Source organism: Pezoporus occidentalis, unplaced genomic scaffold (genome assembly GCF_034315485.1).
Source record: "Pezoporus occidentalis ecotype Australia unplaced genomic scaffold, CSIRO_AGI_Poc_V1 ctg11, whole genome shotgun sequence".
NCBI lineage: Eukaryota > Metazoa > Chordata > Aves > Psittaciformes > Psittacidae > Pezoporus > Pezoporus occidentalis.
In genome coordinates, this window is record NW_026912886.1 from 6717694 (window position 1) to 6733661 (window position 15968).

General features: G+C 41.5%; 1 protein-coding gene across 10 annotated transcripts in view; it reads left to right on the top strand.

The window, feature by feature from the left end:
* SEMA6D (semaphorin 6D) overlaps window positions 1-15968 on the top strand; it is a 218533-nt gene that overhangs the window by 199806 nt on the left and 2759 nt on the right. For 3 of the 10 annotated variants that reach the window (XM_062628606.1, XM_062628676.1, XM_062628597.1), the window contains 17 exons: window positions 6126-6282; window positions 6651-6762; window positions 7367-7427; window positions 7531-7593; window positions 7679-7780; window positions 8001-8091; window positions 8369-8488; window positions 8932-9020; window positions 9752-9969; window positions 10078-10209; window positions 10406-10561; window positions 10645-10818; window positions 11580-11720; window positions 11824-11901; window positions 12723-12814; window positions 13148-13204; window positions 15008-15175. In XM_062628606.1, the coding sequence (XP_062484590.1) occupies window positions 6174-6282; window positions 6651-6762; window positions 7367-7427; window positions 7531-7593; window positions 7679-7780; window positions 8001-8091; window positions 8369-8488; window positions 8932-9020; window positions 9752-9969; window positions 10078-10209; window positions 10406-10561; window positions 10645-10818; window positions 11580-11720; window positions 11824-11901; window positions 12723-12814; window positions 13148-13204; window positions 15008-15175 (1963 nt within the window). In that variant the 5' untranslated portion in view covers window positions 6126-6173. The remainder of the gene's footprint in view (window positions 1-6125; window positions 6283-6650; window positions 6763-7366; window positions 7428-7530; window positions 7594-7678; window positions 7781-8000; window positions 8092-8368; window positions 8489-8931; window positions 9021-9751; window positions 9970-10077; window positions 10210-10405; window positions 10562-10644; window positions 10819-11579; window positions 11721-11823; window positions 11902-12722; window positions 12815-13147; window positions 13205-15007; window positions 15176-15968) is intronic. The other 7 variants (XM_062628616.1, XM_062628644.1, XM_062628625.1 and 4 more) reach the window with 7 other exon arrangements.

The window sequence follows — 15968 nt, forward strand, 5'->3', positions numbered from 1 at the left end:
TCTGTCACCAAACTCCACAATAGGGATTTATCACATCACAGACAGCCGCTGAGATTTGAATGTACAGTAAACTTTTATGTTGGGCATTGCCTTCAGGAACGTCACTGAAGTCAGCCTTCATTAGAAGGAGCACATTTGCGCTGGAATGCCATTTGAAAAAAAATAAAAACTAAAAAGAAAATCACAGTTGCATTGATGCTGGCTGCTGTACCCTTGTTTTAGGAGGGCTTACCACACTAAATCTATTGCATCATTGGAAAACCTATGTATAGATATGACCTAAAATGGGAATCTCATCCCCTGCTTCTCATATGATAGATACTGGTGCAGATTTTTAAGGCAAATGTTGCATTCTATGTGGAATGCTTTCTGTCTTGTAAGCAAATTACTCAGTATACCCATTTCACACAGTGAGACATAGTGAAAAGGACCAAGACCAAAAAAGTAGAGGTAGCACAAAGAGTTGTTTGCTCACTCTCTAGAGTTCTTGCCACCAGACCCTGCGCCTTGCTTGTCCTGTATTCTGACTTGGGTGATAAGAAAATCCTTCTTTTTCAGGTTTTGATTACCAAAACACACTTTGACCTGGTTCCCCCAGCGTTTGGCTCTACTGTAGAGTTATATTACTTTGTGCACAGCAGGGGTAAGGTGCTATTCTGACTGAATATTGTTGTGCATACATGTTTGCCAGTGCATGCATTTCTACTACAGGCCTGGGGCACCACTGAAGGTACCACCCTCGTATGTTTTCTTTTAAATGTTTTGTCTTCTGAGAAGACTGACCTGCTTGATGATCCAAAATTCAGCAACAGCCTACCTTTCTGTGCTGTACCCTAGTGAAGTACAGCTCCTGCACCAGCACCTTACTGACAAGTTGGATTAGAAATTGAACTTCTCCCACCTGGTAGCAGATACCATCAGCAAGTAAATTCATGTGTGAATCCTTAGCCTTCTAAAGCAGAGTCACTGCCAACAGTCTTTAACTTCATGAAACCCAGAATTTGAACAGTATCCTTTTCAGCCTGCTGATAGTTGACCAGAAGTGATTTGTACATCAAAAGCTAATCCCTGAGGCTATAGTAAACAGTATTTTTTAACCCTTTTTACACTAGTCCTTTTTATCCCCCCAAAAGGGGGCTGAAGCTGGTACTAAAACCCAAGTAAGTTCCCATTTGGAGACTAACATAACTTTGGTTGCAAGTGAAATCTGTGACTTGCTCTAACCCAGCCAAAAGATCTTTTGTTGTTTGAGTGGTCTTCTGGTTAAAGAGCTTCGAAGCACTAATTTGGCCAACTGCTCAGTGCCCTGAAGCCACTGCCCAGGGATGCACTGTGACCTTCAACAGGGGGTTACCTCAAAGGCTGAGATGAGTGGAAGTTGTTGAGTGTTGCACAGGATCTGCTTTGCTCTCTGTCAGAACGAGGAACTGAAGTCTCAGCTGTAGGTCGTGAGAAACTTCAGCATTTGTGAACAAGCAGCAGTAAAGGATGGTTTGTTTTAGCTTTTGTTATTAGAGTGGTTTCATGCTCAAGTTTTCAGGAGGTACCATCTCAGAAATGTACTGGTTGGTGCATTTGCACTAATTGGTGCCCTCAGGGAGCCATTTGCATGCAGGAAGGAGCAGAGGACAACAGGGATTTCCTCATCTGTCAAAGTCCAGTCACTTGGGATTGTGGGAAACCACATCACATAAATTGACTAAGCTCAGCATATTATTAATCAATTCTGCCCGTCCCCCCTCAACATTATTGTTAACATATACCTCCAAGCACGGAGGAGACCCTTGATCTCACCTAACAGCCTGATTTTGTCTTATGTTTGGTGGAGAAGGAAGGCAATTTAGTCTTGTCATGTTACAGGCCTGCTTTTCAGCTTTTATTGTTGCAGCCGTTTTCTCTTTTGCCTCGCCAAGCTATCCACAAGTGAATTAACTTTGAGGATGTATCTTTTGTTCTGACCTATCTTGAACTTCAGCCTGGATTTACCGTTCCACACTCCTGCCTGCCCTTACCCTCTTGAGGAGCATTTATTGTGTTCAGGAGAGTTTTAAGATTATTTATTTATTTATTTTAGTGACTAGAAGATACTAGAAGAATAGACTTGAAGCTATTTTATGTGTTGTTTCTCTCCAGCTGGCTGAATGCCCTTTCCCTTCCCCCCTCCTCTTTTACATGGCAGTGCACGGAAAGATGATTGATGGAGCGTCACCGGTGCGTTGTCAAAGGCTGGAGTAGATTAATGGGCAAGAAACAACAGCCTGTTCCCCTTCATGTGTGATTGCTTGAAGCCGGGCTCATATTTTAGCAGAAATGATGTCCTGCTTCTCTGGATTCCCCCAATCAGGAATTGAAGGATAGGATTTGTATCTGAGATTGAAAGGTGCCAGCCACAAAGAACCAGTTTATTGCTTGGGACAACTGCCTGCCTTCCACTTGACCAACAGCACTTGCCCTGAAGCCTGTTCAGTCAGGCTGCTGCCCTCTTTATGGATGTGGATTTGTTCCAGCAGTTAACATTTATACCTCTGTTTCTTTGTATTTCCAGGCACAACTAGCTATGGCATAGACCAAATGGCCGGAAGATCTGTGGTCTGTTACTAGCTTTTCCACTTGGGTGACATTGGCCAGTTTGCCTGTGCCCTAAGGAAGGAGCACGTATGACCCAGTGCAGCTCAGATCCTTTGATAAGACTTTTTTTGGTGGTGGGCCTTGGTTACAAGTTCAGCTTTGATGTGTGCCTCAATGCCCTGGCTGCAAAGCAGGGATAGCAGTAGGGTAATTTCCAAACCTTGCACTCCCCATGATTTGTTTTCTAGCTGAAGTGCTAGGAATGCAATTTATAAGTGAAATTAATCAAAGACTGGTTTGAATCCTGGCTGGGGAAAAATAATCAGATGCAGAGTATGATTGTTTTCTGGCTTTTCTTGAACGTAGATATTGCCAGCATTTCATAATCTGCTATTCTGGTCCAAACAGATACTTCAGCATTGTTATTTCTAGTCCCCAGTAGTGGCCTCCATTAGAAGGTTTGAATGTGGCAGGAATTATCTTTCACACAAGCCTATCTGTGCCTACCAGAAGCATACACCTGGCTGTCATAAACCCCTGTTCCAGGGGCTAGATGGAAGCCTATTTTCTGATTATCCAGGGAACAACTGTTCTTCCAAGTTCATTCTTTTTTTCAGTGGTTCTCAAGCCTGTGTCCAGCCAGCTAAAAGGTGCATTTAAATGCCTCTCAAAGCAGGTGCATTTTCTTTTCATATGTAGCTGGAAATCAGAGCTACTGTTCATTTTCTGGTACGATCGTAACAAGCAAAATAATAATGAATGTACTCCTTACCTGCCTGGTAAGAAGTGATCACCTGTGGTTTGCTGATCCAGCCCAGCACTGTCTGCTGTTCTTGTGTCATGACAAAGGTCTGTGCTCCACGCAGATGTAGACATTTTCTTTGATGGAGACTTGTGACAGGTGCTGTGTAGTTAAAAGAGATTGCTGAACATAACTGCTCCCGCCTTTATGTCCTCAGAGTTCATCTCTGGAGTATATTCAGAGGTTTGAGGGGGTTCAGAATGAGCTTGTTTCTGCTCTGGGTGCAGTCTCTAGGGAGACGCATCCTGTGGTTTTACATGTACAAAACTGTGCCTTGTTTTAGGCGGTGTGATACCCCCCTGAAATCTGACTCTAATTGAGAGAACTGATACTGTGTGTGTTTACCTGGCATTTCAATCCCTTCTTCTTGGGTTTGTGACAGTTTGGGTTTAGGTCACAATTGTTCCGGCCAATATGCAGCAGTTTGTCTTTTTATTCTCTGCAGCCGTTTCCTCACTGTAGGAGACAGTGTCTGCCTTTGTAAGGAAGGTTACACGTAAGTTTCATATTTGTTGCCCTGGTGAATTCTTCCTAGATAGGATACTGGAAGGAAAGAGGAAGAAAGAAACTCCCAAATACATGCCCATGCTTGATACTGGCAGAACTTGTACGGTTTGGAGGCTGGGTGCATTTTGCAGCCGTTCCAAGGGTCTCTGAGTCACGATGTGTGGGCCATGAACAGCCTCATCTTCTATGCTAACTAAGGCCTACATGGCTGGGAGAGCTTCTTGCTCTTTTGGCAATTTGTATTCATTTGTTCTCCAAGCAAATGAGGCTTCGGGGAGGACTTTTACTAAGCACCTTACAGATGTTGCTGTGCACTGGTTCAATGTACGGTTTACGTGCCTCCCCTCTCTCTTCTTTCACTGGGACAGCAGTGGGTTGGCTATTTGGAGCCTGCTTTCCTTGGGAAAAAGGAAAAAGATTGTGTAATGCTTAATGATTTGTTATTGTGTCTGGGAGCCACTGTGCTGCAGGACTTTGTTCTAATGGTGCTTGCAGCAGAAAGCACAAATTTGACTAACTTTATTAATTCCAGTTTGGTTTAAGTTTGCTCATTAGTAATTTAACGCAAGATGCTTCAGCTGAAGAGGCCATGTCAGGATAAGGAAGAGCAGAGGGAAAGTGCCAGGAATCATTAGTGTTTATTAACCACTGCCCTCATCAGTCTTGACTAAGAGCACAGCCCATTCGTTCTGGACTGGTGGGCTGAGATATAGAAATATCAGTAACAGTGGAAAATGCTTCTTTTCAGGTCAGTCTGTAATGGACAGGCATTCAGACAACCCCCCATCGCCAGATGCTATCAGCCTTTTAAGTTGGTCTCCTCACAGACCAGCCTGAACTGAGAGAGCTCAGCAGCCTTGTGGAAGGAAGAAGCCCTGTGCCTAGGCGAATATCAATTAACAAATGCAGTATTTTCATCCCCAGTAAACATGACTGAAAGGTCAAGTGTTGTTATGAAGGGGTTTTTTAAATTGCTTTTCAAATTATTAAATAATTAATACTTATGTACTTTGCTGGGTCAGACCTGACACTGTGCTGGCAACACGTACATCTTGCAGCCAGTCTTGAAACCTTCAAATGGAAAGGCTTCTTTTTTTCTGTTTAGACAGAGTTTAATAACCAATTTCAGCAACTGCACGGTGTTGAGCTGGTGACTCAAAGCTCTGACCTGTGAATCAGGGCTGAATGAATGCTTCCAAAAGGTTGGGGGAGGGAACAGTGCTACATTTGCCAGGTTTCTAATGAGAAATATGACCCCTGCCCAGACCAGTTGTGGTCATTAAGGATTGCATTTCACTTTGAGATGTGTTTTCTTGCATCCTACCCAAATTGCAACTTGAGTACATTCTTACAACTTACATTCCGCTCACTAAAATATCCCTGTGGTTTAATTGGAGAAGTTATGTTTCCCTTCCCCTCTAAAAAGCTTTGTTGTATAATCTTGCCGTGCTATCATAACATGTGCTCTATAATCTATAGAAGTGAAAGTCACAGAAGTTGCTAGCTTTTTACGGTAGCAAATAGAGTAAAAGTGGCATCTTGGGAACCCAGTTCAGCCCCATTAGAGGCTCTTGCCACCCTTGCAAGGCACATGGCAAGCACCGTCACACTGCAGAGGCAGCAGTTTTGCATTTACTTCACATATGTGTAAATCACTGCACAAGTCAAAGCATGGAGTGTCTGGTCCTAGACATAAGGTCTCTTTCACCATGAGCATGTTAGGGTTAGTATTATGATGGCACTGCCTGGAAAGAAGTAATAATTCTAAAACATGGCATGGATGTTGAGACAGATTGTGTGTGTCATGACGTTTTGTGGATAAGATTTAGGTATTTTATGGGGAAAGGGCTTTATTGGATGACATTCAGTGATAGAGGGGATGGAAAGAGATTGCAGTTTAATTAAAACTCTAATCCCAAGTTTGACAATTTTTCTTGCCAGGTCAGCAGCCTGCATGTTCTATTGGTGATTCCTGTGAATTAAACGGGCTGACAGTTGTCAGCTTCTTTGGAAATGTGTGTAAATCCAGCTAAAAATTAGCAAACATCAATATGTTTCAGAGCAGCTTTGAGTAGGCTATGTCACGCAGTAGTTTTCCGTCAGCGTATGTAGAGGAGCTTTTCATAAGCACCAATTTATTCCACTACTGCCAGTGCTCCAATACAAATGAAAAACCTCCTTCTGCAGTAGGAATTCACGTTTACTGTCCTGTGCTGCTGAAATCCATTGCCATATTCCTGTTTTGCAGGTAGTTAAACGGTGTTGCCACAACGGTAGTACCCATCTTCCACCAGCCATGAGGCTACCTCTGCTTTGTGCCTCCATGATGCTGATGAGTCTGTCCCAGTGCTGGGCTGTCAGCTTCCCTGAAGATGAGGACCCTATTAATGTTGTTGACTACCACTGTAAGTACCCTGCAAATGGTGCTAGCCACTGTGGAAAAAGTTTTAATGTTTGGGTTTTTTTACTTGGGAAGTTAAAAAAAAAAAAAAAGAAGTCTGCTTCCTTTCAAATTGCAAAGTGTTTATGGGCTTGTATCTTTAATAGAGCACTTAATCATTTTCTTAAAAAAGCAATCAGAAATACAGCAATAACTTCAGGAAAAAGAACATTTGCTGACATTAGCCATCTTTTTCTCATTTATATTCAAGACATTACTCAAGGAATTTAGTTTAAACCCTTCTACACCTAGTATATACAGCTAATCAATGCCATATATTGATTCTTTAGCTCTATAATCCTGAGTGATGGTGTAGCCCATTTTTACTTGCAGATTCAAGGCAATATCCAGTATTTAGAGGACGCCCTTCAGGCAATGAATCTCAGCACAGGCTGGACTTCCAACTGATGCTGAAAATTCGAGACACACTTTATATCGCTGGCAGGTAATTTTCCTTCACTCAGTTCATTAGATTAAAATTCTTTTCTCTTCTGGTTTTGCATTTATGTGTAAAATTCATTTAGAAAAATCTCCAGAATAAGATAAATATTAGAATTGGGGAAGGACTTCCCGGAGAAATACTCTGTATCTGTGGCCAGGGCATGAAAATTGGATTTGAAGGCTGCAGTTACTGTAGTTATGCTAAAACCAATCATCAAATACTCTCTTCCCTCTTTCATATTACTGCCCTGATGAAAACCTCTCCTGATCATTTTAAACTTGAACTGACATGTTCGGATGTAGGAAGGGAGGATACAACACTTGAATATATACAGTCTGGGTTAGTATTCAACAGAATGGAAAGACAGAGGTGGATGACTGGATGCTCAGTTGCTATCTAAGGACCACACCAATAAAAAATCAAAGCCACCCCATGTTGCCCATGACCAACCTTCTCCAATTGGTATTAAACACAGAAAATCCATAAGCATTTTGTAAAGTTTCTAACAAAAGCTGGTCTAACAAAACACTCTAAAAATAGAGGTAGTATATAAAAAATAAGGCCAGTGAATTAAATAATTTACTTGTGTCTTTCTACTTGCAAACAGGGACCAAGTTTACACTGTAAACTTAAATGAAGCTCCAAAATCAGAAGTTACCCCAAGCAAGGTGAGTAGATACAGGAGCTGGCAAGGGAGGGGTATTTCTTTTGGGTTTACTTTTTTTTTTGTGGAAAGGAAGTCAAATGTTGTTTTCTGGCTTGCTTCAACAGAAATTAACATGGAGGTCCAGGCAGCAGGACCGAGAGAACTGTGCTATGAAAGGCAAACATAAAGTAAGCTTAGCGTATAACGTTATAGGAAAACAGCACTAATATGTATTGTGAAGTCTGCAATTAATACATCTTACTCTCTTCTCAGGATGAGTGCCATAACTTCATTAAAGTCTTTGTTCCAAGAAATGACGAGATGGTGTTTGTCTGTGGAACAAATGCATTTAACCCTATGTGCAGATACTATCGGGTAAGAATATTGAAACTGTCATTAATCCATTAGTGGGTTTGCTGGCACTAATCATGCTATAGCAAATACATCCAGTGTGATTGGAGAGTGCTTCAAGGTGAAATAAAAACAGACAGAAGCCAATGTGCTGAATTAAGTGTTGTGAAAAGACAATGTTATGCTATTGTGCCAGTGTACAAAATAGAAATGACACTATCACCCATTTATTTGTCTTCTCTAGCTGAATACCTTGGAGTATGATGGGGAGGAAATTAGTGGTTTGGCAAGATGCCCATTTGATGCCAGACAAACCAATGTCGCCCTTTTTGCTGGTAAGAACTCTTGCTTGTAATGAGCCTAAATGATTAATGGCACTGAAGGAGCCAGAGAGCTTTTAAAGAAAGCACAGGAAAGCTAAAGGTGTCATGGTGCCCCTGCCCTTAAATTTTTTAAAGGGCTTCCAAAGGATTAGAAGCCGACCTGCTAATAAACAGGTTGCAGCAATCTGGGGAAGAGCGGCAGTAAAGAAATGGGGAAAAATACAGGCTGGTCAGAATTCTGTAGATTATGGAAGGCCTCTTAATACCAGGTTCTCAACTTCTATTTTAGATGGAAAATTGTATTCGGCAACAGTAGCAGATTTCCTGGCAAGTGATGCTGTTATTTATCGCAGCATGGGGGATGGATCTGCCCTAAGAACAATAAAGTATGATTCCAAATGGATAAAAGGTAATTTGGGGGAATATTTTCCCATACACATGGCAAATGCCATCTCAGTGGCACAGAGGGTCAGCGTGCTTTACACGTATGTTACAACAACAGCGTAATGCAGCTTTCAGTAGAGTGTGATTACAATAAAAAAGCAGTTTAATACAAATGCAGCCAAGTTCTTCTTAAATACATCAATGGATGAATCTGCAGTAACAAAATACCTCAACTGAAATGCAATTTCAGTGAGCCCTTTTTACAGTCCATTAGCCAACATTAAAGATTTCAAGTCCATTTAAGCTCTAGTGCACCCATATTTGTATATCCTGAAGTGTCTGGAAGACTGGAGCTCATGTTAGTTGGTCTAGAGCTGTGGAGAAGCTGCCAAGTCACATAGCATAGTCGGTGTTATATGCCCATTGAGAATTTCCTTGGAGTAACTGTCTCCTTGCTCTTTCTTACAGAACCACACTTCCTCCATGCCATTGAATACGGGAACTATGTTTATTTCTTCTTCCGAGAAATTGCTGTAGAGCACAATAATTTAGGCAAGGTGGGTATCGTCACAGCAAGCTGTCAGGTAGCCATGAGTCATAGCAGGATCAGCCATTCTAAAGCAGTGTCAGTAACAAGCACAGTTTACAATACAAAGTGGGGACTAGTACAAAGTCCACACAGTTTTCCCATCATTATAATTTATGGGGGGTGTGAGGAAAATAGAAAGAACAATGTATTCTTCAACCAAAAAGTTGCCTCTGTTCTCTCTGCCTCGCTGGTAGGCGAGACCATGACAGGTATCTTCTAGCATTGCTGTTACCACTTGTTGCAAGTCATGGAAAATTCAAGGGGATTTTTTCTCATGCTTATTAAAGAAACAAAGGAAAACAATACAAGAGTTTCAAAGATGTTGTCCTAATGTCCCTGCATACTGAATAATTCAGTCATGCCCGTACAGAGTATAATACTGACGCCTCACCATGGAAAGATATTCTATAATAAATTATTAAATCCTTTACACATGGTTAATCAAAGTCTTTAAGTCTCACACACAGTATGGTTTTGAAGGGGGGAAAAAAAGGTGGGTACAAGCTGCAGAGCTGCATTTGCTTGGTGATACATTAAGATGCCTGTGCACTTTGAGATAAACATCCTTTCTGTGCAGATAAATGGCAGCTTCTTGTTAACAAAATTATCTTTGGTTTATTAACAGCTCAGCAACAAGCACTGTTTTCCTTGCTTCTCTCAAGCCTTTCTCTGTTTTCCTTTTTTGTTTTCCCTTGACAGGCTGTGTATTCCCGTGTGGCACGAATATGCAAAAATGACATGGGGGGGTCCCAGAGAGTCCTGGAGAAACACTGGACATCCTTCCTGAAAGCTCGGCTCAACTGCTCAGTTCCTGGGGATTCATTTTTCTACTTTGATGTGCTGCAGTCTATCACAGACATAATAGAAATCAATGGAGTCCCCACGGTTGTTGGTGTATTCACCACACAGCTTAACAGGTGAGCGATGAGCAGCCTCACATCAAAGGTAGCTCTCTGGTTCTCTCTTACCCTGAGATTGGTGCCATTGTAGTCTGAGCCTTTGCAACTATTTGTCTAATTTTACAGCATCCCTGGTTCAGCCGTGTGTGCTTTCAGCATGGATGACATCGAGAAAGTCTTCAAAGGGAGATTTAAAGAACAAAAGACTCCTGACTCTGTTTGGACAGCTGTACCTGAAGACAAAGTACCAAAGCCAAGGTAAAAGGTTCTTACTCATGATGACGTAATACTGTCCTTGTAAAGAGCTACCTTAAATCAGCTGCACTCTTTAGTGTCTTGTCGGGTGAGAACCAAAGTAGAGCTTAACACTTCAGCCGTAAGGTTGCTCATTAGCAGGCTGCCTTCTCTCATTAACCAAAATACCAAGAGGAAAACAATGTTGTTCTCCTTTCAGACCTGGCTGCTGTGCAAAACATGGCCTAGCAGAGGCTTACAAAACCTCCATTGATTTCCCGGACGAAACCCTCTCCTTCATCAAATCTCATCCTTTGATGGATTCAGCTGTTCCCTCGATCATTGAGGAGCCCTGGTTTACCAAAACACGTGTCAGGTAGGAACACTGTTCAAAAGCAACACGTGTGAAAAGGAAAACAAAAAACGTTCTGTTAATGATGTGCCTTTTGCTCTTGATAGATACAGATTGACAGCAATTGCTGTAGATCACGCTGCTGGACCCTACCAGAACTACACAGTCATATTTGTTGGCTCTGAAGCAGGAGTAGTACTTAAAATCTTGGCAAAGACCAGGCCTTTCTCTTTAAATGACAGTGTATTGCTGGAAGAGATTGAAGCCTATAATCATGCAAAGTAAGTATTACCAGAACACCGAAGCTCTTCATCTAGTCCTTGGTACCTAGCTAAAAGAAATTACGGTAAATGAAAACCAACTCCCTATCACCAACATCACCACTTGTTTGTCATTTCACAGCGTTCCTCATGTTGAATAACCTGAAAATAGTTGGTCGCTTGCCATCTTGCATGGGTTGAGTGAGCAACCTAATTCCACTCAAGTGACGTCACTGATACAGTCTAATTCTCCTGTAAATAGATACACTTCTTCCTGAATATGAAACATCAGAACTACCTGCTGCAGTAAAAAGAAATGATGTGAGCTTATCTTGAGGGTTTCTCAAGGGTGACCAATAATGTATAAACTACATCTAATCATTGTAAACTTGTTCTGGTGCAAAGAATTTGGGAATGGAAGCATTCCAATTAGACTCTACAGGTGTCCGGTGCAGGATTCCCGTTCTGCTCTGTTGAGATATTTATGCCAACTGAGAGAACAAAGAGAATGGATTCAGATTTTTTTTCCCATGCAGTTCAGCAAACATGTCACCTAGCTGTAAATAGGAGCCAGAAGCTGCTATTTGATAACTCACAGGTTTGTTTAAAAATCACTCAGCAAAGACTAACAAGTTACATTTATATGTGTATACATACATATATATATATATAAAGTCTCTTGAGTATCTACATACACTGTAAATAAAATGCTTACAGTGTAAGTGCTACACAAAGAACTACAGTTACTAAAATAATGGCCTCCCATTATTTTTGCTGGGCAGGTGTAATGCTGAGAGCGAGGAGGACAGAAGAGTCATTGCCCTTCAGTTGGATAGAGACCACCATGCTCTGTTCGTGGCGTTCTCCAGCTGTGTCATTAGAATTCCTCTGAGCCGGTGTGAGCGTCATGGGTCATGTAAAAAGTACGGCCCCGTTCCCAAACTCCCCCTTATAAAGGAAGGGCACCAACATCTCTTGGGAAGGAAGTAAAAAATGCATGATTTTTTGGGGTTTTTCTTTTGCAAGGGCATGTATTGCTTCACGAGACCCATACTGTGGCTGGTTAGACCATGAGGCATGTGGAAGAGTGACACCAGGCATGCCGTAAGTACTCCTTTCCACATTAGCCCAGCACCTCCATATGCTTTATAGACCACACAAGCTCTTATCCTGTGGCTGTTCCCTTGCACTCACTTAATAAATCTGCATTTTTTAAAGATGTTTTTTCAGTGTATAGTATATGTAAGATGATAGAATGCTAAAGTCTGACCCAATTCTGCAATCTCTAGGTGAAAACTTGCTTTCAGGGTGAGGTTTACACGTGAGGGAGGACAAGCAGACCTGCAGGAAGAGCATTGGAAGCAGGAAGGCAAGAAATTGCTGCCTGCAAACCTGGGCAGCTCAGAGAGGACAATACACAGTTTCCCCTCCCAGGCATGCTCACAGGCAGGGCACAGTCAAATTGCAAATATGAAAGCACAGGATTCACAGTGGGAAGAGAGTAAGATTTGCCTCCACGCTGGAGCTTGGGTGATATATATGCATACCAAAGGCATTTTGCACAAATCAAGTCTGTAATATACAGTGCATTAGCAGCTGTATCTTAAAAAGAGGCCTTTGTAGCAAGCCAGTGCAAACTTTTAACTAGTATAATTGAACGGTTGTATCTAAAACCAAGAGCATGCCCAATATAGAAGGCATGATGAAATTGCTGAAAAGAGGGAATTTTTTCCCCATTATTTTGTTATTTATTTCCTGGCATAAGCACATACATAGAGTTTTAAAGCCTGGTTATAACTAACTTGTGCATTTTGTAAAGCACTTCTTTGGGCCATACACTGGCTCTTGTTCTTGGTTCCATTTGCTGCTTCCAGAAAAAGAAAAAAAATCACCCTTTGTTTCCCTACTGATACTGTTAATTGCAGGTTCTCATTGTTTGTTTCATACAACCACAGCACCGGAGGATACGTACAAGATGTCGAATACGGCAACACAGCCCAGCTTGGGGACTGCCACGGTAAGGCACAGTCATTGCCGCTCCTCTGCGATGTCTCGACAGTAGTCTGTGGCCACACCTCACTGTGGATGTTAAATTTATGATGAGCTTTTCAGTAAGATGATGAACATATCACTGTGATTGTTCACAACGCTGAGCCTTTTGGTCCTGGGTGGCAAAGTTTTGTCTTTCCTTCGCCAGTTTACAGCTATTTGGGGTCTGCAGCAAAGTACTGAAGAATTTCTTTTTGTAAGCAGTAATATTTTAGTTCTTATTTTCCATTACTCAGGTTTGAGATCTTTTGCTTTCTTTTTGTTACTTTTTACTGATTACTTGTTCCTTTAATTCTTTTAGAAATTTTGCCTACTACAGCTACACCAGATTACAAAATATTTGGCGACCCAACATCTGGTTAGTTTTTTTTAATTTTTTTGAATTAATGACCTTTACTTTCCTTCAGTTCAGCATTTTCAGCCCTTTTTTCCTTCCTTTTGCACAGTTGGCAATCCTCCATTTTTGTGCTTTTACTCATGTTCCCACTGATGGTAAAGATAGTCAGACTCTTCTCACTCAGCACTTCACCCTGTGTAGCTGCATGTTAACAGCTCATTATTTATTGGGACATCTTTTATTAAAGAGCTTGATTAACATAGATGACATCTTCACTGCTCGAAAGTCCACTAAGCTTTACTCTTTATCCCCAGCCATGCATTTGTGAATGCCCCTATTGGTCATCTCTAGTAGATGAATGGCAGAATTTCATCATCTTCCTCCTTGCCTCTCCTTTCCTCTTTGCCTTCGTTCCCAGCAAGCTTTTTGCACAAATACACATTTCCTACAATGTGTATTTCTATATTTTTGAGATGTTTTAAGTAGCTTATGATAATGGAAAAATTTAACATCACAAACTGTGTAGCTGAATGAGGACTTGAGTAGACAAAGGTGGCTTAGAAAAAAATGCATGCATTATTGTCAGATGGACTTTCACATCTTTTCCTCCTTCAGTGGTTTTCAAATGGTGTTTTCACTGTCAGCCCCTGGTGTGAAGGGAGGCGAGACCCAGTATTCCTCCACTGAACTCAAAAGAGCAGAACCTGTGTTGACCTCAACAGGAGCAAGACTGAGCTCTTATTTTCCAGTCTTTGCTCCTTGGAACTTGGGTCTCTGCTTTCAAACCAGGTGCACGTTTCTGACTGACAAATATGAAAACAGTCTGTTTTGGTAAGAGCGCAGCAAAAACAAGAACGCTGTTTTATATTTTGGTTTGCGATATTTGCACTTCTGTAACTTAATAAGAAGTAATGCTTGAGACAAATATTTTCCAGATATATTTACCCATACTGTAAGTTAGGGACTCACTTTGGAAAGCAAAATAAACCAAAACTGTTACATGGAAATGCTGCCCTGCTTACACAAGTGTTTACTTTATCAGCTGAATTTTCAAAGTGATATTTTAGGACACAGATACAACTGAGCATTATTTCAAGTAAGTAAGTGTGCTTTTGAAGTACATTTCTGAGTCAGATCTTGAGCCATAGACATTCATGCCTAAACCTGCTGGGACAATGAACACAAAGCACTTGAGTGTGCAAAGCAGACTTTGGATTGTAACCCCAATTTGATGTGTTTCCTCCTCACGTGCATTTTCAAGTAGGCCGTGGTGATTTTGTTCAGCAAATGTACTACAGAGGAGCAAGAATCTGTGCAACATTGTTCCTTAGGAACCATTACAAAACAGGGGTTAAAACATTCCTTTCATCCCCACCTGTAGAAATGGCTTATTCAGCACTTCCTGGTATAACCTAATAGCGCTAGTGGAGCTGATCTGGTTTCTCAGGAGTAACCTGTCAGGAGCGCGGATCTTTCCGAGTAACTTTTTTTTGTTGGTGTTTAGAAGGCAGCCAAGTGCATTGTCTCCAGTGAGGAACATGGCAATTAAATAGAATAAAATGTGCCTTTCACCTGCACCAGTTGCTTACTTTAACTTTTGCACTGCTTTCGTGTTTGACTTCTGGCTTTTTCGGCTAGCAGCTGTTGATGTTTTAATGTATTTTTTTGTGTTGAAGCAATTGATTTTGATCAGCCCTCTGTACCTCTGCAGAGTGTAGGGGGGTCACGTTTTGCTCTGACTTGTAACTCCCTTTACATACTGTCTCCAGCTATAGCTTAGATGTGCCATGAAACACGTTAATAAAAATCTGTTTGCCACCACAGACATGAAGTTCTCCTCAGCTTCCATTACCACAATGGCAAGTATCCCAGTTATATCACCCAAAGTGATTGGTTCCTGGAAACCTAAAGTGACTGGCTCTCGGAAATTTGTAGTTCAAGATGATCCAAACACTTCTGATTATTCTGATCCATTATCAGGTGTCCCAAAGGGTAAGGCCTTACCAGGGAATACATTGCAGCTGAATGGAAACCTGATAGTCTCAGCATTGTCTAAGGCTAAAATGTAATAGCCATGATTGTTAGGCTATATTTTACACCCATTTCCCGTGAATATGCAGACAGTGCAATCATGTTTTTCTTACCTACTTATCTGGTGTACAAAGTGCTGCTTAGAGCTTATAATGGGAAATACAGATAATAAGCTCAGCCTTTTATTCCTGGGGTGCTCCAAAGCTCCCATTAAAATCAGTAGGAGTTCTGGATGCATTAAAAAAATCTACATTCAAGACTTTTTCTGCAGCTCTGATGGTTGTTTTCAGACCAGTCTTGTTTGGATAAGACTATTGGTGCTCATGAATGGTTGCTTACAAGAGCTTAAGGGAGAGTTGGTTCTTTGGTTGGTTTGGAGTGACAGAACAGAAAACAAAGCACAGGTCCATGGGAGATCCATGCATTAAATGGGGTGCATCCCAGACTCTGCCTGCCTGCACCACCTTCCTGAAGAGCATGGGTCAGATCTGAGTAAGCATGTGTTGAAATTTTAAGCTGTGGCTATGAGCATCCTTTTACAGATGATCTCAGTGCATAGTGAGACACACACAGGTTTTAACCTGAACATAAGAAGAAGCATATTCTGCGTATAACTCATCTTTCTGTAGGCATTCTTTTGGCTAAGTGAACCTTTGATTAGGCTCTTGCAGCAACAAAGGGTTTAATTCAGCAGGACTGCTGCAGTCAACCAAAGAATCAAGAAGCTTTCACTCCAGTAACAAAAACTTAACCC